Consider the following 26,454-nt stretch of genomic DNA (forward strand, 5'->3'; position numbering starts at 1 on the left):
CGTTGGATTGGTGGAAGCCATGGGTTAGGACCATTGCTTAACACCTAGCAATTTTCGTGAGATCAGGGATTACCTCAAATGAGAAAGGAAGGAAGGAAAGAAGGAAGGAAGGCTGTGTTTGGAAAGCATTGCATCATGGCCTCTACCTCAGTCTGATTAATGGATTCCTGCTCCAGTGCTGCTAAATGCATAATGCAAAAAAGGTCAAAGGTCCTGGTCAAAGGTCACTAACACAGGCCTGTATCTGGGGACCAGGCCAGTTTGAGGAGGTACAGGAGGCGGAGTGGCACTGTCTGTCAGCCTTAACCCTGATTTAGAAGCTGTGTCTAGTATCAAAGCCCCACTTTGTTTGATGATGAGGAGATAAAACATTTTTTTTTGCTGGTTTTGCCTTACAATGACATAGGAAACCTGATGTGCTGAATGTAGTTCTTAGTTTCAGAGTTGTATTTTGAAATCCCCAATATACACTGAGTAATACCAAACACCTTGTTGCACCCCCAACCTTTTGCCCTCAGAACAGCTTCAATTTGTCATGTCGTCGACTCTACAAGGTGTTGAAAGCGTTCCACAGGGATGCTGGCCCATGTTGACTCCAATGCTGCCCACAGTTGTGTCAAGTTGGCTGGATGTCCTTTGGGTGGTGGACCATTCTTGATACACACAGGAAACTGTTGAGGGTGAAAAATCCAGCAGCGTTGCAGTTCTTGACACAAACCGGTGAGCCTGGCACTGGTGCGCCCTGTTCAAAGGCACTTAAATCTTTTGTCTTGCCCATTCATCCTCTCAATGTTATGCTGATGAATGAGGACCCAAAAGCGACGTAATAGTAACAGAGTCTTTATTCCAGTATAAAACAAATAATGATTCTCCTGGATATAATCAATGATAATCCAAAACAGGAAACTGAAATCCTCTCGTCAATAGAGAGGAACGCCTGGAAACGCGACCACAGACTGCAGGTCGCTTCGGGAAGGCACTGGCCGTAGCTGACATAGACACCTGCTCACACGCAGCATCTGAAGAAGGCACAGAACACGACAGGGCGAAACAAGGACACAGGAACAGCAAACATCAAACAAGAATCCGACAAGGACAGGAGCGGAAAACAGAGGGAGAAATAGGGACTCTAATCAGAGGGCAAAATAGGGGACAGGTGTGAAAGAGTAAATGAGGTCGTAGGGAGAATGAGAAACAGCTGGGAGCATGAACGGAACGATAGAGAGAGAAAGAGAAAGAACCTAATAAGACCAGCAGAGGGAAGCACAGGGACAAGACATGATCAAAGACAAAACATGACACTCAATGGCACACATACACGACCCATGTCTCAATTGTCGCAAGGCTTCAAAAGCATTGTATAACCGGTCTCCTCCCCTTCATCTACACTGACTGAATTGGATTAAACAAGTGACATCAATAAGGGATCATATAGCTTTCACCTGGATTCACCTGGTCAGTCTATGTCATGGAACGAGCAGGTATTCTTAATGTTTTGTATACTAAATGTATACCCCTGTATGTGATTATGTGTAAGCATTTAAAAGATCATACACTCCTACTGTACCTGAGAGAATCTTTGTCAGGGGTTCCCAGACACCAGATCAATTTAATCCAAAGGCTTCTGATTTGCATCGGGCCTACATTATCACTGATGGCAGATGGCTTGTTTGCCTCACTTTCTCCGTACAGAACCATTAGTGATCAGTCTGTAGCAATTAGGCCAAGAGAGTCCGCATGCCTGGATGATAGCCCAATACTGTGCCAGCTAGGTAACCTAAGGCTGTAATTTCTCATCAATATGAAAACCAAGATTGACCTGGGCAATACATAACTCAAAACCCCACTAGGTAAAATCTACACCCAATCCATCCTCCTTGAGTCTGGGAGTAAAGCATATTTATGTACTCCCCTTAATCATGGGATTGGGCGATTGGGAAGTCCACCCCCGGCCAATGATGTGTCAGCAATCTTTTGACATCCCGGAAAGTGCCGACTCAGTGTCCTCTGCTCTTCATAGCCAGTCGCTCTCGTTTAGTGCTTTGAGTGTATGTGATGTCGCCCACTGACCAGCTCTAAGGGACAATGTTCTCCACTGAATACACAACAGGTTCACACACATATATATGCATGCACACGCACGCATGCACCCCTACACACACACACACACACAATTGTACATATGGTAAATTGTCTCGTAATTAGATCAACCAATGCTGTAGATATTACGAGTCTAATACAAATGCAATATAATCACGTGTATTCACTTTTTGGTGGGAGGGTAGGGGAGGGAAAGGGGGAGGTTTATATGAGTTGCGATCTGGGAGGGCTCTTGGGAAATGTAGTTTATTTTTTATTTTTACATACTGTATTCTATTCTGTATTCTATACTTTTTATTTACTTACAAATGGGATTGTACTCATTATTACATTTGCAACAAAGTATTTTCCAGATGTTTAATGGTTAAGCTAACTGTGCTTTCTTGGAATTTACAGGGCATAAGAAGAGAAAGCGTACTATTTGTTTTGATATTATGAATAGGAAAGGAGTAGATATTGCCATGCTCCAGGAAACTCATATAAGGAAGGATGATATAAGCAAAATAGAAAACCACAACTTCAAGGTGGCTGCCTTTTCTTCTGTTAATAATAATAAAACGAAAGTGGTAATTGTTGTTTTTCGCCGTAATCTCAAGTTTCAATGGTCAAGAAGGGAGGATTGCCTATGTGAAATAAATGTTTTCTGGAATGTACAGTACCAGTCAAAAGTTTGTACACACCTACTCATTCAAGGGTTTTTCTCTATTTTTACTATTTTCTACATTGTAGAATAATAGTGAAGACATCAAAACTATGAAATAACACATATGGAATCATGTAGTAACCAAAAAAGTGTTAAACAAATCAAAATATATTTTATATTTGAGATTCTTCAAAGTAACCACGCATTGCCTTGATGACAGCTTTGCACACTCTTGGCATTCTCTCAACCAGCTTCATGAAGTAGTCACCTGGAATGTATTTTAATTAACAGGTGTGCCTTGTTAAAAGTTAATTTGTGGAATTTCTTTCCTTCTTAATGCGTTTGAGCCAATCAGTTGTGGTGTGACAAGGTAGGGGGGTATACAGAAGATAGCACTATTTGGTTAAAGACCAAGTCCATGTTATGGCAAGAACAGCTCAAATAAGCAAAGAGAAACGACAGTCCATCATTACTTTAAGACTTGAAGGTCAGTCAATCTGGAAAATTTCAAGAACTTTTAATGTTTCTTCAAGTGCAGTCGCAAAAACCATCAAGCGCTATGATGAAACTGGCTCTCATGAGGACCGCCACAAGAAAAGGAAGACCCAGAGTTACCTCTGCTGCAGAGGATAAGTTCATTAGAGTTAACTGCACCTCAGATTGCAGCCCAAATAAATGCTTCACAGAGTTCAAGTAACAGACATAGTTCAACATCAACTGTTCAGAGGAGACTGCGTGAACAATGGTCGAATTGCTGCAAAGAATGCACTACTAAAGGACACCAATAAGAAGAAGTGACTTGCTTGGGCCAAGAAACACGAACAATTGACATATGACAGGCGGGAATCTGTGCTTTGGTCTGATGAGTCCAAATTTGAGATTTATGGATCCAACTGCCGTGTCTTTGTGAGACACAGAGTAGGTGAACGGATGATGTCCACATGTGTGGTTCCCACCATGAAGCATGGGGAAGGAGGTGTGATGGTGTGGGGGTGCTTTTCTGGTGACACTGTCAGTGATTTATTTAGAATTCAAGGCACACTTCATCAGCATGGCTACCACAGCATTCTGCAGAGATACGCCATCCCATCTGGTTATCATTTGTTTTTCAATAGGACAATGACCCAACACACCTCCAGGCTGTGTATGGTCTATTTGACCAAGAAGGAGAGTGATGGAGTGCTGCATCAGATGACCTGGCCTCCACAATCACCCGACCTCAACCCAATTGAGACGGTTTGGGATGAGTTGGACCGCAGAGGGAAGGAAAATCAGCCAACAAGTGCTCAGCATACGTGGGAACTCCTTCAAGACTTTTGGAAAAGCATTCCTCATGAAGCTGGTTGAGAAAATGCCAAGAGTATGCAAAGCTGTCATTAAGGCAAAGGGTGGCTACTTTGAAGAATCTAAAATCTAAAATATATTTTGAATTGTTTAACACTTTTTTGGTTACTACATGATTACATATGTGTTATTTCAGAGTTTTGATGTCTTCACTATTATTCTTCAATGTAGAAAATAGTAAAAATAAAGAAACCCCTTGAATGAGTAGGTGTTCTAAAACTTTTGACTGGTACTGTATATATTTTTGTTTCTGCATATGTCCCCAATACTTACGATTATAATTTTCTTTGTTTCTCTACACATAATACTTGCTGGAATATCTGATTTCCATGTAGTCTTAGGTGGTGATATGAGTACAACCGTAAACCCGACAATGGATAAATCTAACAAATCGGGTACTGCACCACTAGCCACTATAGCATTGCAAATTATGGTTTGTGATTTTTCACTAGTAGATATACAATATGGAGAGTGCATAATCCACAACTGAAAGAATATACTTTTTACTCAGCTAGGCACAGATCAGTTTCAAGGATAGATTGATTTCATACTACTTTCATCACAGTCATTGCATCTTGTACAAAAGGTGGAAATTGTGCATACTGTATGTCTATGTCTTATTATCACGCAAACTTGTGCAAACTATAACCAATGCTCCAAATCATGCCACAAGTAATCTCACTCTCTTAAAAAAAATTGATTTCTGTAATCAAATCATGTCTGATTTACATGAATTTATCCTCATCAAAGAGTCTGTGAATGACAATGGAAGGGTTCATTAGAAACCATACAATAGCATTTGCTTCTGGTTTGAACAAGTCTCAACAGTCTCACTTTATCCTTACTAACTCGTCAACAGCAGAACAGTTTTTCCGCCGTGAAGGAAAGATGATTATTAATCATCAAATCCGAGTTAAATTCCTTACCCAGATTAAGAGCAGAATTTCTAATTCACAGAGTCAGACAAACTGATTATGTGGACAGTAATAGACCTAGCTTCCTATTAGCTAGTAAATTACGCAATAATGATAGTCTTGCTGACATTGTTTCCATTCAGTCTGACGTGTGTTCTCTTGCATGATTCACCATCAATCAATTTACATTGGAAAAATTGATATGAAAAAAATATACAGTTCTGAAGTACAAAATACAGCAGAAAGCAAGAGACCCTTTTTCAAGGGCTTGAATTTACCGCAACTCTCCTCCGATGATACACACTCTAAATGCACCTACAGTATAATGCTCAATGAACTGCACGATGCATTGAAAGACATGAACTGAGGCAAATCCCCAGGATGGGATGGCAATCCCACCGGAATTCTATTTAACCTTTTGGTCTGAACTTGGCTCGATATTATTAGAAATGGTACAAACATCTATTCAAATGGGATTTTCAATAGTGATGTTAATACTGCAATTATCTCTCTGTTACATAAAAAAGGTAAAGATGCAACTCTCTATCCAAGTCATAGGCCTCTCGCCCTTATTAACAGTGACATGAAAATGTACGCAAAGGTTCTAGCCAAACGTCTTGAAACCATTTACGCAACATAGTTAATCCTGATCAAACAGGTTTTGTCAAACATAGACTGGCGTCAGACAATCTGAGACCTCTCCTATGTATAATGCACATTGCTCCTAATATACCATCCCCCTGTGCAGTCAAGCGAATTGATGCGGAGAAGGCATTTGACCGTCTCTGGTATTCTGTGAAAAGAATGGTATTTGGCTAAATATTTATGAATATGTATCGGAACCCCTTTGCGATATTCTTGATGGGCAATCAATGCTCCTCACAGTTCGCCATCAAATGGGAAACTCGTCAAGGCTGTCCAGCGTCCAGTCTCCTATTTGCCCTATCACTGGAGCCTTTAGCTAAAAAAAATATGTCAAACCCAAGATATAGGGCAAATATCAGTTGAGGACACGGACCACCAAATTTCATTATATGCAGATGACATACATTAATTCGGAAAGTATTCAGAACCCTCGACTTTTTCAACATTTTGTTACATTACAGCCTTATTCTAAAATGGAATACATTAGATTTTTTCCTCATCAATCTACACACAATACCCCATAATGACAAAGCAAAAACAGGGTTTACATTTTTTTGGGGGGGAAAAATGTAAAAAAATATCACATTTACATAAGTATTCAGACCCTTTACTCAGGACTTTGGTGGCAGCGATTACAGCCTTGAGTCTTCTTGGGTATGGCGCTACAAGCTTGGCACACCTGTATTTGGGGAGTTTCTCCAATTCTTCTCTGCAAATCCTCTCAAGCTCTGTCAGGTTGGATGGGGAGCATCACTGCACAGCTATTTTCAGGTCTCTCCAGAGATGTTAGATCGGGTTCAAGTCCGGGCTCTGGCTGGGCCACTCAAGGACATTCAGAGACTTGTCCCGAAGTCTTGGCTGTGTGCTTATGGTCATTGTCCTGTTGGAAGGTGAACCTTCGCCTGAGTCAGAAGTCCTGAGCCCTCTGGAGCAGGTGTTCATCAAGGATCTCTCTGTACTTTGCTCCGTTCATCTTTCCCTCAATCCTGACTAGTCTTCCAGTTCCTGCCGCTGAAAGACATCCTCACAGCATGATGCTGCCACCACCATACTTCACCGTAGGGACAGTGCCAGGTTTCCTCCAGACGTGACGCTTGGCATTCAGGCCAAAGAGTTCAATATTGGTGTCATCAGACCAGAGAATCTTGTTTCTCATGGTCTGAGAGTCCTTTAGGTGCCTTTTGGCAATCTCCAAGCGGGCTGTCATGTGCTTTTTACTGAGGAGTGGCTTCCGTTTGGCCACTCTACCATAAAGGCCTTATTGGTGTACTGCAGAGATGGTTGTTTTTCTGGAAGGTTCTCCCATCTCCACAGAGGAACTCTGGAGCTCTGTCAGAGTGACCATCGGGTTCTTGGTCACTTACCTGACCCAGGCCCTTCTCCCCCGATATCTCAGTTTGGCCGGGCGGTCAGCTCTAGGAAGAGTCTTGGCGGTTCCAAACTTCTTCCATTTAAGAATGATGGAGGCCACTGTGTTCTTGGGGACCTTCAATGCTGCTGACATTTCCACCCTTCCCCAGATCTGTGCCTCGACACAATCCTGTCTCGGAGCTCTATGGACAATTCCTTCGACCTCATGGCTTGGTTTTTGCTGTGACATGCACTGTCAACTGTGGGACCTTATATAGACAGGTGTGTGCCCTTCCAAATCATATCCAATCAATTGAATTTACCACAGGTGGACTCCAATCAAGTTGTAGAAACATCTCAAGGACGATCAATGGAAACAGGATGCACCTAAGCTCAGTTTTGAGTGTCATAGCAAAGGGTCTGAATACTTATGTAAATAAGGTATTTCTGTTTTTATTTATAATACATTTGCAAAAAATTCTCACAACTTGTTTTCGCTTTGTCATTATGGGGTATTGTGTGTAGATTGATGAAGATTTTTATTTATTAAATCCATTTCAGAATAAGGCTGTAATGTAACAAAATTTGGATAAAGGTCTGACAATGGTCTGAATATTCCCGAATGCACTTTATTATTGTACCTTCACAATGTATCACAATCCCTCCCTAATGTATTAAGTATATTCAGACAATTCAGCAGTATATGAAGTTATAAGATTAACCTCACTAAATCATCTCTGCTTCCACTTAACAAAGCAATGTTCAACCTCAATATAGAATTGAAGACACCAATTGTGACCCATTTTAAATACCTGGGCATTGACATTTTTCCTTATCTATATAAAATAGTTTAGAAGAACTACAAACAAGTCCCAGCTGCAATTACAGAAGATATCATCAGATGGTTTAATCTAAGATGAACTTTATCAGGTCGAATTTCAAAAGTAAAAATGAATGTCTTGCCTAGACTCAATTTCTTTGTTGGCAATCTTCCTTTGCCCACGCCATTAGGGTACTGGGAAAATATTACAGTTTTTCTCAGTTGCTAAAACACAATTTCTGAAACCTTGCTCCATTTCCTGAAAACATTAGACACAAAACCTCATCTTCAAGCACTATTTACATAACCTCTGACTCCTCTCGCAAAATGAAACATTCGCCTCAAAACAGTTTTACCTGTGTTCAAAATCAAACACTGCTCTCAAATCATAAACAAAGTGATCAAAATGATATACACTCTCAAGCAGTCAGTAAACAATACCACCGAAAATTAGAAAACCCATCATATTTTTCCGTCATTGTCTTTTGATGAACGAAAACATATTCTATCATAGTAGCTCAAAATTGATCAGAAAATTACTATCTGCCTTGCTCTTTGCAATTTTGTTTTTTTTGTTCTTCCTCCTCCTTGTACCCCTATTTTTACAGTACTGTACCTGCATCCCACAAACTGTCCTTTGTCTCTGTGATACTGTAATTCTTGTTCTTTGTTTGATATGAACCTGCAACCAGTCAAAATCTATTGAGCAGTCAGTACTGTTAATAAATGGAAAGCACAATGTTCAGGGCCATACAATTTGTCCATTGTACAGTATACAGCCTACAATGCACTGTACTACAAGTCATACAAGACTTTAAAAGGCGACACAAATCAAAGGAGTAAACATGTGATCAATGTGCTTCTTCTTGTCTTTGGGCTGGGTCAGGCCAGAGCACTTTGTCGACATCACAAGCAATATTGTCCCTCCTGAGGCAACGGGGGAAGAAGCCTCTTGTGTGCCGTATCCAGCCCTGACATGATTCCTCACCTATACCACCACAGGCTAAATCCATGGATTGCAGCAGATTTACTCTGGTGTAGGGTTGTCTATCATACACTTTCCATCTCCAAGAGGAGAAAAACTCCTCAATCGGATTCAGGAAAGTCGAGTATGGAGAGAGGTACAAGTTCATAAACTGCCCATTGATGTTAAACCATTCCCTTACCTGAGCAGCTCAGTGGAAACTGACATTGTCCCACACTATCACATAGGTGGGAATGGGATTCTCATTTAACTCTTGACCCTGCTGCTCTTGAACCTGCTGCTCAAATAAAATATCTCTTAGAATGGCAATAAATCTTAGAAGTTGTTATATGGCCCGAGTGTAACATGGTGATGTAGAACACCATGGTTGCTGATAGCAGCACAGATTGTGACATTGCCACCTCGTTGACCAGGGACTTCAACAATGGCCCACTGTCCAATCACGTTTCGGCTTCTCCTTCTCCTCTTTGTTAGATTGAAGCCTGCTTCATCGACAAAGATGAACTCATGGGGTCTGTCCAAGGATTCCAAGTCAAATATTGTCGGTGTAAGTCGTACAGAGACAGTGCTATACTGTAGAGTACAATTAGGCTTCTGATTCACATACATTGTATGTATTGAAGAGTAATGTCATTCACATAGTATGTGTTAGTACTGTAGACAATCTGGATTACAGTAAATGTTTCTGAATGTACACTTACTTGCACATACTGAGCTTGCAGTTCTTTCACCCTTGGTGAGTTGCGCTCAAAAGCTACTCTGTATACTTGTTTCATTCGCATCCTGTTACGATGGAGGACACGGTCAATTGTGGAAATGCTCACACTGTCAATTCCCTGGAAGTGTGTGTTGTCTTGTATCACTCGTTCCTGGATTTCTCTGAGTCGTATTGCATTATCTTGAAGGACCATGCCAACTATAACGGCCTCTTGCTCCCGAGTGAATATAGCTGTCCTTCCACCTGCATGTGGCAGCCTTTTCTACAGCCAATTCTACAAAAAAGTAGTTGTGCAGTTACAAAACATATTCATGCAGTACAATACATACAGTGATTAACTTTACAAATGTCTATTGAAACAGCTGCATATAGTGTTGTACAGTAAATTTGCAATTACAAAAATACAGTAGTATACTGTACCTGTTCTCTTCTCTGAATGTCCTTACTATGGTGGACACAGAAAATCGGCTCAAATTGGGTTGCACTCTAAGTCCTGCTTCCCTCATTGTCAGTCCATGGACAAGAACATGGTCTATAACTGTTGCTCGAATTTCATCAGATATTTCCACTCTTTGTCTTCCTCCTCCTCTTCGTCCTCCTCTTCCTCTTTCTTGCCCTCCTCCTCCTCTTCCTCCTCGTCGCCCACCTCGCATACGCACTTGTCCTCGTCCTCTCACATTGTTTCTTCTATCCATGCTCAGACTTTCTCCTTCCCACCTTCAACAACCTGTTTGCTCTCTGAACTGGCTTATATTGGTTGTGTCGCATCATTTGAAACAGGTTAAATCAATTTTGAGTGGTTGTGTTCAATCAATGACATGTGTTCTCTATTTGTATTTGATTGTTGCCACTTGTGTTTACCAGTATGGATGACATGTGCATTAGAGTGCAGAATGTGTTTTGAGAATGAGAATGTGTTTAGAGTTTTGCTGAAAAGTCTAAGTGAGATCTGCAAATTGTGTTTTACCATGTGAAATGGTTTAAGGTATTGACAACAGACTGCATAATTAGCTAAATGAGTCCAGGCAACTGAGAACTTTGTTCAACCAATGGGTTTTAGTGTTTTAGCAATTGAGAAAAACTGTAAAAGTTCACTCTTGAATTTTATATGGAAAGGGAAAAGTCCCAGAATTAAAATGACTACACTCCAGCAATCCAAAGGTTTTGGGGGTCTAGGATTACCCAACTTCAAGTAATATGCGTTTGTCTCTAGTGCTCCGCTCACTTCAGAAATGGTTTGATCAAGATTAATGTCTTCCTTGGTTGGAAATTGAGGAAAATATAGTGTCACCGTTTACATTGAGAGATACACTATTCTCTTCCTTATCTCCTAAGTTTTGCTGTACTCAGTTAGAACCAATCATCTCCCACACAATACAGACCTGGCAACAAATCGAAAAACTGGGTAATTGGGAAGCGCAATGGCAAACCGAAACACCACTATTTATAAATAACTCCCTACCTTTGGGAGGGAAACCTATTATTTTTTTAAACAATGGTCTGAACAAACAATTCATAGATTTTCAGACATAATGAATGATGAAGGTTTATTAACCTTTCATGACCTAAAAAAATATGTATAATTTGGTGTGTAATTTTTTTGACATTTGCGGTTAAGAACCGCTATGCGCACTTATAAACACCATTCCATCCACTCACTGAGTTTTGGAACCTACATGATGTGGGACTGCCACAGTGTAAGACCTTATAGTCACAGGTTGCCAGGTTTGTGACGAGCATAGATGGTGCTGCCATTCCCCCTCTCACCAGTATTTTATTGTTGAACGATGACCCTTCATTGACTTTCACAGTACCCCAGAAACGAGAATGGTTGTCTGGACTGATTGCGGCAAGAAGAATGTTAGTGACCAGATGCAAGCCTCCACATAACTTCCTTGACGTTCTTTCCCTAGAGCTCTCCATAGCTCGTGTGAACAGTGCCAAGGAAACAACATTAGATACTTTCAATAGAGCAGTCGAAAATTGTATTTTGAATGTCGGTATGGAGTATCGATGCATGCAGGCTGATTCTATTCATGTGTGCCTTGGTCCCACAATTTCTTTTCAAACATAAGATGAGTTACCCATTATGTTTTGTTTCATGCATAGATATGTCCCCAACATGAGCTCATGGGGGGAGAGAGGGAGGTGGGGAGGGGGAGTGAGGAGGGAGGAGGGAGGGGGAGTGAGGAGGGAATAGGAATGGGTGGCACCTACTAAGATGGGGGAGGGGCAGGGGAGATGAGACAGACAAGACAAATAATATATATATTTTTTAAATAGTTTTACTTTTTTAAATTTTTTTAAAATATGTACTTTTTAAAATATTATTGCAGGTCTGTGATCTGAACCACCTCACAAGATCTAACAACATTATGAATTTAATAACTTTCGCATCCAGCGGATTTTCCACTCAGACTTCAATAATTGTGAGACAAAAAAGGAGGTAGACAAGAAGTATGATTTTTATAGAACAACATTAGTTCTTCTCAAATGAATGGTGAATGTTCTTTTAACTCTTTTATTTCAAGTCTGGAGCAAAATGGGAATCCTACTGTTTTATTGTTTATTTATAACTAGTTGCGATGACGCCCTTCCAAGTCTTGTTCGTCAAGGCTTCCCCATCGGCTAGAGGAGGACTGGAAATTGATATTCATTCAGAATATGTTCTTGCCTGATTGATGTACACCAAAGCACACTTAAAGTTAAGGCCTTTCCCAATCCTATGTGTTATCTTGTGATGGACTAGTTTGTCTGCGCCCCCGGTATGTTTCCATGGTGATTTCGTGAGTGTGATATCGTCAAGCACCGGGCCTGTGAGCTTTCCATGCTGACCCATAAGAGAGAGAGAGAGAGAGAGGGAGAGAGGCTCTCTCTCCCCACCCTCCTTACCCCACCCCTATTCATTCTCTCCCAGTAGAGAGTGAAATGATGCAGTGCTAGTAGTGTGCTGCAGTGAGGAGAGAGCCTCCAACCTCTCTCAGGTGTCCAACCCTCACTGGACAAGGGCTTTCACTATACATAATACAGTTGTAGTGTAATACGACACCAGTGTAGTAGCTGAACTCGGTCACCTGGGTCGTGTTCAGTAGGGTACTCCGTAGCAAAACATTTTCTAATGGAAAGCAACATTTTGCATTTAAAATCTCCCTATTTAAAAATGTTTTCTCTCTTGAGAACATGACTCTGAACAGAAATGGGTCTTCCTCCTGCCAGACAACACAGTAGACTGTAATGGTCCGTCTGTCAGGATTCCTCAGAGCACACCTTCACACCTAGAAGATGGTGTAGACGTCCTTGTAACCAGCTTCACGCCACCGCTGACATTGAACGCCTCGAAAAGAGTGAGATGTCAGGTCAGCTATCATCTTAGCAGGGGATTGGAGAAACACCTGTGTGAAAGATCCACGTGTTACTTATTGTAGAACTGTGATCGTTACAGCTGAACAGCAAGGAGGTGCTTTAACATCTTTCAACACTCTTGATGGTGGCTCGACAGGGCCTGCTTGTGTCGTCAGTGCAGGCTCCAGCAATCTTAGAGCTGTTACACTGCTTGTGCGAATGCCAAGTACGTTCTCCTGCCAAGTTCTCATTGTGTGGAAGGAGATAGAGAACACAACTGTATGGGGACGCTATGGATTAAGAAGCCCAGCTGTGGTTGTCTATGCCACTCATGGCTGTAATGAACACTTTGGGAGACAGAGAGCTGGTTTCAAGCGCAGGGCGCAGCAGGTGTTTATTTGTAATGGACCACAGGAGGAGGCAGGTAGCTGGGTCCAGGGGCAGGCAGAAGGTCATACACAGGGGGTCCAAAAAGGCAACAGTACAGGCAAGGAAAAGCCTAGTAATGTCGTCTGGGAGATCAGGCGACAGGTTGATAACAGGATATCCGATAGGCTAAAGTACAGGATGGGAATAGGCAAAAGGCGTCGTTAGTGAGGCAGGCAAAAACTATCATACATGGGAGGATTAACGTACGGGAAAAACAGAGCTCCGGCTAGAAGTGTGTCACAAAACAAACAATACCTCACAATGATGGGGTGCAAAGAACTGAACTAAATAGTGTGTGATAATGTCATACAGGTGTGTGAACAGATGATCAGAATTCCGGTGATTGGGATCTGGAGAGTGAGCTGCGTTCAGCGGATCTATCTGTTTGAGATGTGTGGGCTGGAAAGTGAGCTGCGTTCAGGGGATCTACGTGTTTGAGAGTGTGAGTTGGAAGCAGACGTTACAATGGCCCCCAGTTGCCTGGGCACACGTCTTGGGCAACGTTTAACCTCTTCGTGACTCTCAGATCAACTTGGTTCTTCGCGGCCATGTTGGAACTCTAGTTTCTACCGTGTTCTTTGGTCCCTATGGTCAGAAAAACAGATGGTTTTCATACTGACTTCAAAGGTTAAGGCCCTAGTAAGAGGATGAGAAGGACAGCCTTCGCCTGAACCCAGAGGGAGGTAGTGCACTGGCAGGATTTGGATTACTGCCAAATTAGATGGTTCAGAAGGAAGAGACCTCCCACCCTGCTGCTCAGAAGAACCACCATCTTTATCCAATGCGGGTTTAAACAATATGGCTCCCATCCTCTTGCCCTGCTACAACAGCTGTTTGAGGAGTGTACATGAGTCAAGAGCAGGACTGTGGACACGCACGCACGCACGCACGCACGCACGCACGCACGCACGTACGTACGTACACACACCAACATGCACAACAACACACACACGCAGTCAATATTCATGATTATATCTTCTACCATGACATCCGACAGGCATTTGTAGCAGAATACCCATCTGTGTGTTTGTGTGTGTGTGTGTGTGTGTGTGTGTATGTATGGTGTTAATTATCACCTGCACTGCCTAAATCTAAATCAACAGTCATTCCAATTAACAGGTTTTATGTCATAGTAGGGGTTGGATGGCACAGGGGAGGAGGTGAGAGGTGGCAGTACATATGTAACCCACCACCTGGATTCAGTCCTATGTAGCAACATTTGAAATAGTGTATTTTACATTGGATAAAATTAGAGAGTAAGAAATAGAAAATACCATATCATACACTGCAGTTGAGGAACAATAGGAAAGTTATTCTGCTTTGAAAGTTAATAAACTTGTAATGCCACTATTGAGAAAATGGACCTTAAATGTTTTGGTACACCTACTGGAGAGATCGTCTTTGTCTACACCCATTCAGCATTGTTCACACCATCTTAAACCTTAGCCCCACCCATCTCTTTCAGGATTCACATGTGAGGCCATGTGCTAAACAGAGTGAATAAGGTAGTGTAGTAAACAACCATGTATTTCAAGACTAAAAGTAGTAGCAAAAAGTAGTAGTACAAATGCACTTTACCTAGTCCTTGGCCAATATCCTAATCTAACTTTGGTGCAGGTCATGTTGTTCTTCACATTACCATCTCTGGTAAACATGTACTATATCGAATAAAATGTAAGTTAATTTGTCACATGCAGAGGATGCAAAAGATGTAAACGGTACAGTGAAATGGTTACTTGTATAGTGGAGTCTTTTGGTTAGACTTGTAGCTAGCTAGCTAAACAATGACCCATAATCCCATGCACCATGCATGAATCTGCAGGTAGCTAAAGTTAAGCAACTACCTAACCAATTAGGCCATAACTAGTAATGCAAATGGCTTTCTGAGATATGATTAATATTACTACACAGATCATACACGTAACGTTAGCTTGCTAGCTTGCTAACAGTACGCTTTAACTTGCAATGAAAACGATAATATCTGAAAATGTAGCTAGACTCTTACCCGTATACATGGATGAGTGCTCCCCCCCTCTCTGCCATGGTTGCCCTTAGTTTGAAGATGTTATCCAGAGACGTGTTTTATACAACAGCCTTCTGTGTTATCTGTTCGACTCCCTCTGCATTTGCAATCATCTCTCTGCTTCCACCGGGCATTCCACTGATTTCAAAACTCGGTCAACTTCTTCCGTGACAGCAACACCGTTGATCACCGTTTCTTCCCCATCACGGTCATCAGAAGACTCTACAATGTTTGGTTCAATTAAAATGTTTTTACTTAAATCAGGAATTTCCTCATCGTCTGATTCATTTTCAGAGTCAGAGTCTGCATGGCACGATCATCCTCCAAAAAGTTGTCAATTTTAACCTTTTCCCACTGATCTTTGTCGATAGCGCCTGTTAAATTCAGGGCAGCTATGTTGAGAGCAGTAGCAGCATTTTAGCAGTTCTTCATGATATCTTTCAAATAAAGGTGTGGTAGAAAGTGTTATCTACACATACTGAGCAGCTCATGTTATAGACTGAAGCACGCTACATGGCAGACCAATCCGAACTCATCTCTCGGCATGCCCAGCCCATCCATTATCTCAGCCAATAATGGCTAGCGGGAAGGTTCCTGATTTTTTCCATGTCTAAACCAACTAGGCTCGTTATTTACCAATTTTATTCATATTTACAGATGGCATACAAGTTTGGTATTACGGCAAATGAAAGTTCACATGTTCCATATTGATAAAAAAAAAATTCTCCAAGTATCTCTCCTGTGAAGTAGTGACATGCAAATGTTTTTATTTAACTAGGCAAGTCAGTCAAGAACAAATTCTTATTTATAGTGACGGCCTACCAGAGAACAGTGGGTTAACTGCCTTGTTCAGAACGACAGATTTTTACCTTGTCATCTCAGGATTCGATCCAGCAACCTTTCAGTTACTGACCCCACACTCTAACCACTAGGCTACCTGCCATCCCAGACATACACCTATCTTCTTGAAATGGGTCACATACTCTATGAACAGTGTGTTCAGGGGGGGATCAGGTCCTCCCTGCCCCTTATTCAGTACAATCTAGGTCATGTGTAGGGCCCTGAGTTTTTCCTGACCATGTGATCCAACCAGGAAAAACTCCCCTGACTGTAGTTACAGTGGCAAGAAAAAAATATGTGAACCCTTTGGAATTACCTGGATTTCTGCATAAATTGGTCGTAACATTTGATCTGATCTCCATCTAAGTTCCAACAATAGACAAGCACAGTCTGCTTAAACTAATAACACACAAACAAATATACGTTTTCATGTATTTATTGAACACACCGTGTAAACATTCACATTGCAGGGTGGAAAAAGTATGCGAACCCTTCGATTTAGTAACTGGTTGACCCTCTTTTGGCAGCAATGTTTTCTGTAGTTGCGGATCAGACATGCACGGTCAAGATACATTTTGGACCATTCCTCTTTACAAAACGGTTTCAGTTATTCTTCAATATTCTTGGGATGTCTGGTGTGAACCGCTCTCTTGAGGTCATGCCACAGCATCTCAATCGGGTTGAGGTCAGGACTCTGACTGGGCCACTCCAGAAGGTGTATTGTTGTTGATTTACTTCTGTGTTTTGGGTCGTTGTCCTGTTGCATCACCCGACTCCTGTTGTGCTTCAATTGGCGGACAGATAGCCTTACATTCTCCTGCAAAATGTCTTGATAAACTTGGGAATTCATTTTTACGTCGATGACGGCATGCAGCAAAGCAGGCCCAAACCACGATGTTCCCTCCACCATACTTTACAGTTGGGATGAGGTTTTGATGTTGGTGTGCTGTGCATTTTTTTTCCCACACCTAGTGTTGTGTGTTCCTTCCAAACAACTCAACTTTAGTTTAATCTGTTCTCAGAATATTTTGCCAGTAGCTCTGTGGAACATCCAGGTGCTCGTTTGCGAACTTCAGACGTGCAGCAATGGTTTTTTTGGACAGCAGTGGCTTCTTCTGTGGTGTCCTCCCATGAACACCATTCTTGTTTAGTGCTTTACGTATTGTAGACTTGTCAACAGAGATGTTATTATGTTCCAGAGATTTATGTTAGTCTTTAGCTTACACTCTAGGATTCTTCTTAACCTCATTGGGCATTCTGCGCTGTGCTCTTGCAGTCATCTTTGCAGGACGGCCACTCCTAGGGAGAGTAGCAACAGTGCTGAACTTTCTCCATTTATAGACAATTTGTTTTACCGTGGACTGATGAACATCAAGGCTTTTAGAGATACTTTTGTAACCCTTTCCAGCTTAATGCAAGTTAACAATTCTTAATCTTAGGTCTTCTGCGATCTCTTTTGTTCGAGGCATGGTTCACATCAGGCAATGCTTCTTGTAAATCGCAAACTCAAATTGTGTCTGTGTTTTTTATAGGGCAGGGCAGTTCTAACCAACATATCCAATCTCATCTCATTGATTGGACTCCAGGTTAGGTGACTCCTGACTCCAATTAGCTTTGGAGAAGTCTTTAGCCTCAGGGTTCACATACTTTTCCCAACCTACACAAATGTTTAAATGATGTATTCCATATAGACAAGAAAAATACAATATTTTGTGTGTTATTAGTTTAAGCACACTGCGTTTGTCTGTTGTTGTGACTTAGATGAAGATCAAATTTTAGGACCAATTTATGCAGAAATCCAGGTAATTCTAAAGGGTTCACATTATTTTTCTTGCCACTGTCTGTGTAAGGAGCTGTATTTATGTCATACGTTGCTCCCACATTTCAAGTCCTATCGACTTCAACTGAAATATGTCTGCTGCATTTAACCCAACCCCTCTGAATCAGAGGTGGGGGTGGCTGCCTTAATCGACATCCACGTCATCGGCGCCTGGGGAACAGTGGGTTAACTGCCTTGCTCAGAGGCAGAAGGACAGATTTTGACCTTGTCAGCTCGGGGATTGGATCCAGCAAACTTTCGGTTATGTCTGGGGTGTAGCTCATAGCAATGTTCCAGGAGCTCTGTGGTTAGTTTAGGCTCAGACTAGTCACATATACCTATTCCCAGACATTCTGAAATCCCATTGAAACATGACCTACTGCTCTAGCACAGATATAGACCAGCAGGCCTATCACGAATAGTTGTTCTGCTGCTTCTGTGACTGACCAGCGCTCAAACCCAGGTCGTCTACATGCCACAAGACTTTTAGCCTGCTGAGCTAAAAACTGTGCTAGCCCGCTGAGCTTCAATAATTTAGGGACGCTTGTGTTTCCTGTTTATTCACCCTGGAGCCTCACCGCTTTGCTCCCAGGGGCACTGCTACAAGCACCCAGGAGGGAACCCGGGGCAGGGCAGCCCCATGGGGATGGAGGAGGGGGAGGGGGCAGAAATTGACAGGACTGATTTAGACCCATCGGGAGTGAAGGGGTAGTAGGGCATGTGGTAAGTTGGAGTAGGCAGGGTGTCGGATGCTTAGGGAGAGAGAGTAGGCTGAGTTTAGGGTGCTTAGCAGTAAGGGGTCGGCTGACTGTAGGGTGCTTAGGAAGAGGGTGGTTGAGTGTAGAATGCTAAAGGGGTGGGGGTAGGATGAATGTAGGGTGCTTAGGGAGAGGTGGTAGGCTGAATGTATGGTCACTATGGTGGTGAGGGAGTGAGGGTAGTAGGGTAAGTGTCGGATAGTAGGATGTACAGAGTGAGATAATGTACGGGATTCACAGTGGTGCACACAAGGGATTCAAATCAGAGTGCTCTGGAAGTGACAGTGACACAATTATTCCTCAAATGTGTTGTCTCTCTTTCCCCAATGTCCCTCTCCTCTCGTTGTCTGCTCTGGATTTTGCTGGTTCTCTCTTGGCTGGTATGCTTGCAATCGGCTGGCCAGCGGGGATTTCTGGGCAATTTGACCTGTTCTGCTCAGGGAAGAGGTCTATAAATAACATGGGCCTTTCATGGTCCATTCATGTGCAGTTTAACATGATCTTACTGTGCATGCCTCCAACAGATACTAGACCACTCCCAGAAACAGGACCTTTGACATGCTTTGGTTTAATGGTTTGATTTTCTGGTGCATCTGACACCAATCAATATGGACACACTGAAGAGAGGGCATGGCATATATTGAAATCAATATTTTTCTAATCCGTTTGTACTGTCCATTTGATTGCATGTTATACATTTGGTGATACACTTTGTCATGCACTGTATGTGAAATGGGGTAAATTGGGACATGAAAAATCAGGTAAACTTGTGTTTCTGTGTAGTCTGGCACTACTATGTTATGTCTATAACTGTTGCAGTGAAAATATACCTGTAACACGTTCTGCAAAGGTATTTTACTGCAACCTTGATGCCAGGCAAAAATATGAGAGATTTCTAGTTGCCAAGGAAACAGTCTTGGCTCATCCCCATTTGTACTCTAAACCCGTTTATAAAAAAAATACTCAATACATTTCCTGTGTGAGTGAGTGTGCACATGCATGTGTCTTGTGTGTGTGTGTGTGTGTGGTGTGTGTGTGTGTGTGTGTGTGTGTGTGTGTTGTGTGTGTGTTGTGTGTGTGTGTGTGTGTGTGTGTGTGTGTGTGTGTGTGTGTGTGTGTGTTGTGTGGTGTGTGTGCTTGCGTGCGTCCATGTGCTTTGTGTGTGACTTTGTGTGTCCTGTGGCACCAGTATCACTTTCAGCTATTGATGAATGAAATGGGCCTGTTCGATTCAGTTTGGACGCAGTGTGTTGTTGTGTGGTTTCATTGGCATGATATCAGCTACATGATATCGGTCAGTAGATCACACACACACACACACACATGCAGGCGCGCACACGCACATGCACACACACACACATGCAGGCGCGCACACGCACACGCACACGCACACGCACAACACACACACACACACAACACACACACACACCACACACACACACCACAACACACACACACACACACACACACACACACACACACACACACACCACACACACAACACACACACACTGGCTCTACAGTAAAAGCTGTGTCAATGAGAGCTCATTGATCAGTAGCAGACGCCATTCTTGTGTTTAGCCTTTGTCTGAACCCGTGCTTAGAGTAAGCAGCCTCCAATGTAAGTTCCAGTCACATTGTAACACTACACTCGCTTCAAAGATGAAGAAGTGATGAAAGCACAACGTGAGCAGCAGTATGGCAGTGTGACGGTGATACTGTCACAGTGTGGGGTTGGATGTTCTCTGTCTTGTCATGCATGATAACAGCAGAGTGTGTGTGATTGCAATTTCCCCAGTCAACGTTGTGGCTAATTGACTGACCCACCGAGCCCCTGTGTAAGCGATGGATGCATTTGAGGTAGAGGAGTAGTATCTTCGAGGCTGTCAGGTCTCTCTGCCTACTAATCCCCTTCCTGCCTTTGTTTCCAGTACATCAAGAGGATGAGATTATGTCAGACCCGTGATGTTCCTCTTATGCTCGCTCTGCTGCACGATGACGCCTCCGGTGGCGGGGCTTTATAAATAGAGCAGAGGGGCTGTGTGTCGTATGCGTGTACTCTGTTTGTGTATGTTTAGTAGTTGAGATGCATTTCCCTACGCTTGTGCGATGAATAACCTTGCCTAAATCAATCCTGAAAACGCATACGTTTTAGCTCAGTGGGCTAACACTGTCTTTCTGTGCAGACACCCTGTCTGCGCTAGTCAGTTCGTTACACATGTCTGTGTGTTTGATCATGTGTGTGTGTGTATGTCTGTGTGTGTGTGAGGTACATACTAACTGAACTATATGCGTGTATCTGAGTATGTGTTGTCTCTCTGCTGCATCATGATGGTGCCATTGTGTAGTGTCTGGTGCAGTGGGGAGATGGGGATGTGACTGTTACAGTCACTGCCAAGGCTGCTGCTATTACTGCCTTCCGAACTGGCACTGCAATTACTGCAGCCACTGCTCTTTCTCTATGGCTCCCTACTGATAACATACTTCTCTGGTTGCTTCTTCCAAGGCTAATAATCCCATTTATGGCTTTTTATGATATCTCAAGAGCTCAGTGCCCACCCAGTGAATACATTACGTTTTAAATGTTAGGCAATGAAATGATGAAAACACTATCACACGATACAAGTTTTCACTAACACCCTTGTCACATTGACTGTTCCTCCTTATTTCAATATGACTAGGCTATTTCAACGAGGCAATTATACTTGATCCATGACAGGAGTCTTTAGAATCCCTCCTCCTTCTTGTGTTGGCTCCAGTCGTGTCACAGGGTGGTGATTCACCCCTGTCTGTCTCATGCAAGTACACTACATGCAAGTAGTCCCTATCAACTAGGGCAGTGTTACTGCCGTTACCAACGGTGCTGCTGCTATGACAACATTGTCTACGTGCATGCATGACTGTGTGTGCATACTCATGTGTTTGTATTTGTATAGCGTGAGTAGCTACTGTACATCCCTTGTGGGTCGAAGCTACGTGTATGGGACTTTGTGAATAGGGGATATTCGGAAAACACACACACACACACACACACACACACACACACACACACACACACACACACACACACACACACACACACACACACACACACACACACACTCTATATCTCTCTCTCTCTATCGCATCTCTCTCAGTATGAATAATGGAGAGAGGGGGACAGTGTGCTGGGACAGTGAGTCAGGGCTGCTGTGTGCTGGGGTTCCCGCTGCTCAGCATCCCAATCCGAATGGCTCAGCCCTGAGTCACGTTTCTCCTCATCTCTAATCCACCCTTTCTCTCTCTCTCTACGCTCTCTTCCTCCTCCTTCTCTCTCTCTCTCCACCTGCTCTCTCCATTCACTCTCTATCTCTCTGCTCTTTCTCTTTTCCTCCTCTCTCTCTCCATTCTCTCTCTCTTTCTAAATGTTATTTAAATTATCTCTTTCTACCTTCCTCTCTCTCCCTCTCTATTTCCCTCACTCCCTCTCCTATGTCGATGCATCTCTGGGAATGTATTTTTGTGACCACTCTGGCTGTTATGTGGATCCTGCTGACCATAGTGGATGTCTATGTGAGAGAAAAAACAGCCTTCAACATAATCTATCTCTGGACTTGTTGCGCTCTGATATGTCGCTCTGGGAACGGCACGTGTTACTTCCTGTGCCCAGATCATCCGTAGGAAGCAGCAGGATTGGTCTAACAATGCAACGAGATTAGCTACAATGATTAGAACAAAGGTCAGGTAATTAACGGGGCTGGATTTATTATCCGTGTAATGATGCCTGGGGGACCCTGTCTGTTTGTCATTCAACTTTATCCTATCCAACCTGCACGCTGTGGGTCTTCATTTATGGTGGTTTGGTGAATGCCTAGGCTCAGCAGGGTAACACAGATTTGAGGCACCCGGGAGACTCAGCTTTGAACCACAATCGGCCACACTGGCTTGGTTTGGGTCTCTGTGAGGAGTCGAGTCGAAGTCGCCATTGGTTAGCCCCCAGAATTACCCCAGACATTATGCGTAGCCTTTGGCCCAGAGGTTTCTGTTTGTTGTTGTATAAATCATCTGAATCTGTGTTTTAACTTGGCCATTGTGTGTTTGTCCGTGTGTTTTCTACGTTTGTTTGTGTACGACTCAGTGTGTGTGTTTTGAGAGAGAAGGAAAAAGAGTGAGGGAGAGAGAAACAGAGGAGGTGGAATACAGGTGGCTCATCAATACACACACAAGAGGCACCCTACCTCACCGGAGGGGACATCCACACCAGTCAGCCCTTGTGTAACCTTTATTTAACTAGGCAAGTCAGTTAAGAACACATTCTTATTTACAATGACGGCCTACCAGGGAAGAGTGGGTTAACTGCCTTGTTCAGGGGCAGAACGACAGATTTTTACCTTGTCAGCTCCGAGATTCAATCCAGCAACCTTTCGGTTACTGGCACAACACTGTAACCACTAGGCTACCTGCCGCCCCAAAATGATGATAGCATGATGCTAAAGGGTTGAAGGAGACATCATACTGTAACATGTCGGCGACAGAACCCTGACCTTCAGAGCATCCCTCACCTCTTTATTCATCCATCTATCACTACCTCCCTCCTTCTCTCTATGACTCCAAACTCATCTGCAATATCTCATATATTAGGCATTTATATGTGTCATTTGTATGAGGAATTTGACTGAAAACGACCAAGCACGACAGGAATCCGTCCTATCCCGCCACAGTAAATAGATTTTCTCTGAGCACATGTTGGCTGATTTGTGTTGGTGAGGGTGAGACGGAACAGCTTGACATTTCCCACCCTGTCTGTCTGCTCAGATGTCACCACCGCTCTCTCTGGCTCTCTGTCTCTCTGTCTCTAGCTCTGCCCTGAGTGATGCCTTTCTCTCACAATTGTAGGGAAATTCCGCTCTCTTCTCCTCACTCTGTACCTGTATCAGTGTAACCTGGGTGATGAAAGGACCACTATTGACAATAGGATGCTCTATCTGTCTGTCAGACCTGATCGAGGTACGAATTGACCAAGCCTGATTATGTATGGGATTGTACATGACATGTATGGGAAAATGTCATTAAACACTAGATTTCTCTTCATTATTCTCCCTCAGACCTGATTGAGGCCACCAAGGAGTCCAATGTGAACATCCCACAGATGGCGGACACGTTGTTTGAGAGGGCCACCAATGCCAGCTGGGTGGTGGTGTTCAAGGCCCTGATCACTACGCATCACATGATGGTCGCTGGCAATGAGGTGAGTGAAAGCCGCAGCCCACCACTACTGATCCTATGGGAGGGCCTTGTAGTTAAAAGGGCTGGGATGTGATTGGCTCTTGTTTAATACTTTGGTTGTATTGGACATGCTGAGTTTTTCGTTTTTCGTTCTTCGTTTTTAGTTGGCCAACCCTCCTCCTGGAGACGACTGGGTATGTAGGCTTTTGCTCTTTCCCTGCTTAGTCTAGTAATCAGCTACTCATCGGGACCTTGATTAGCTGAATCAGGTTACCCAGTAGCTTTCCAGGGGAGGGTTGGCTACCTCTGCTCTGAAGGGTTTGTTAGGTTAGGTTATAAGACTGGTTGCTGAATACACTGAGTGTACAAAACATTAGGAACACTTTCCTAATGTTGAGTTGCGCCCCCTTTTGCCCTCAGAACAGCCTCAATTCATCGGAGGCATGGACTTTACAAGGTCTCTAAAGCATTCCACAGGGATGCTGGCCCATGTTGACTTGCTTTTTCACAGGTTCAAGTTGGCTGGTTATCGATCTCTAGTCTGAATAGCTCATTCCGTCTCATCCCACAGATGCTCAATTGGAATGAGATCTGGTGACGGGGCAGGCCAATGCAGTAAGCTGAACATTGTCATGTCCGTGAACCATTCCTGGATACTCCTAGACATGTGGCGTTGGCATATCCTGCTGGGGGAAAAATGATTTGAGATCTCAAAACTCTAGTTGAAGGATTTAACAGGATTTAACAGGATTTAACAGGAGACATCGCCTGTTTGCCTGTCTATGGCCACACTGAAACAACGATGGAAGAGAGAAGAGAGAGCGAGGAGAGAAGAGAGGATGAGAGAGATGGACCAGGAGAGAGCGAGAGAGAGAGAGAGAGAGCAAAGAGAGAGAGCAAAGAGAGAGAGCAAAGAGAGAGAGCAAAGAGAAGAGACGAGAGGAGGCAGATGCAGGGAGATCACAAAGAGCTGTGTCATGTCGAATGGACACTGTGATAATGAAATTAAACGCAGTGTCTGTAGAGCAGAAATCAATGGGGAAGAGGACATGTGCACTTCTGTTGCCATTGGTGACACAGGGTAACCGGCTTTTCTTCGTTCACATACCCTTCCCCCCACCCTTATTAATCTCATCACAGTGTGTGCGCGTGTGTATGTATGTGCGTGCATCTGTGTTTGTGCATGTTTGTGTGTGTGGGTTTGTATTTGACTGGCCAGTGAATTGCAGCCCCTCAGCATAGAATTTCCCCAGAGCCTTATGTGCGGAGACAGATGTGTGGGGTTTAGCTCGACGTCTGGAGTATGTCTGTTGGTATGAAACTGTACGCTGTCTGAAATAGGGAGGAGGGGAAGGAGTGTACTACAGTATCACAAAAATAGATGTTTTTACACCAGATAGGTGCAGTGAAATGTGTCGCTTTAAAGGGTCAGGCATAGTAGTACAGCACCCCCAGAGGAAATGAGGGTTACGTGCCTTGATCAACAGCACCTCTTTCACATAGTCAGCTTGGGTATTTAAACTAGGAACCTTTCAGTTGCTAATCAAGTGCTCTAACCACTAGGCTAGCTGCCGCCCTAGAGGGGATCTCTCATTTATTTCACCTCATTAATCTGGGCTTTGACTTTTGAATGAACAGTGTACACGAAAACCCAGGTGTGTATGTGTGCGTGCGTGCACGTATCATGTGTATAGGTGTGAGTGTGTGCAGAGTATGCTTTTCTTGTCATGTGTCACAATTCCTCCATAGAAGCCTATTTGTCATTCATGTATTATTGTTTAGTGGGTGATACATTCTGTATTTGAGCAGAGGCATTCTCATTCTCACCTTCCTACTCAGGCACTGTTTTCTCGGATGTGAGGCTTTCCGTAATCAATTAAGCTGCAGCATGACACTTTTCACATGAATTCCAGTTCCCCTTCAACACAATTATGTGTTTGTAATATGAAACAGCTCCTCTGAAATTACACATCTAATCCATTTCCGTTTGTGACTCATTCGATCCTTTGAAGATAATGATCTTTAAAGGCTGTTATGTGTGTGTGTGTGTGTGTGTGTGTTTTAATATGTGCGTTTGTTTTAATATGTGTATGTGTTTTAATACCTGTCAAAATGTCTAGTTATTTAGCAGAACAGACTCAATAATTTGCTGAGCTGGTTTGTTGTTTTAGTGTATTGATCCTGTCTCCTCCTCTGACTGGTGTGTATTATCTTTCTCTCCCCCCCCCCCCTCTCTCTCTCTCTCTCTCTCTTTCTCTCTTCCTCAGAGGTTCCTCCAGTTCCTTGCCTCCAGGAACACCCTCTTCAACCTCAGTAACTTTCTGGACAAAACTGGCTCCCATGGTGAGTTAACACGTGAGCTCCGGCAGCCCCTTCCCTCGATGGGTTTACCAAGCAACCAGCTCGGATGTCGAGTCAAGCTGTCACCCAGGGTGATCACTGTGAAAACGGTGTCCATGGTGATTCAATATGAGCTCCCATGGCCATGTAAACTGGTTTCTCTGGTGATGGAAATGGTC

General features: G+C 43.2%; 1 protein-coding gene across 1 annotated transcript in view; it reads left to right on the plus strand.

Annotated features, from left to right (window-relative positions):
- Positions 1 to 26,454, plus strand: part of LOC111964668 (clathrin coat assembly protein AP180) — a 61,459-nt gene that overhangs the window by 6,324 nt on the left and 28,681 nt on the right. The window contains 2 exon segments of the mRNA XM_070443827.1: positions 23,815 to 23,957; positions 26,203 to 26,278. Coding sequence (XP_070299928.1) covers positions 23,815 to 23,957; positions 26,203 to 26,278 — 219 coding nt within the window.

This window comes from Salvelinus sp. IW2-2015, linkage group LG6.1, assembly GCF_002910315.2.
Source record: "Salvelinus sp. IW2-2015 linkage group LG6.1, ASM291031v2, whole genome shotgun sequence".
NCBI classification, from domain to species: domain Eukaryota; kingdom Metazoa; phylum Chordata; class Actinopteri; order Salmoniformes; family Salmonidae; genus Salvelinus; species Salvelinus sp. IW2-2015.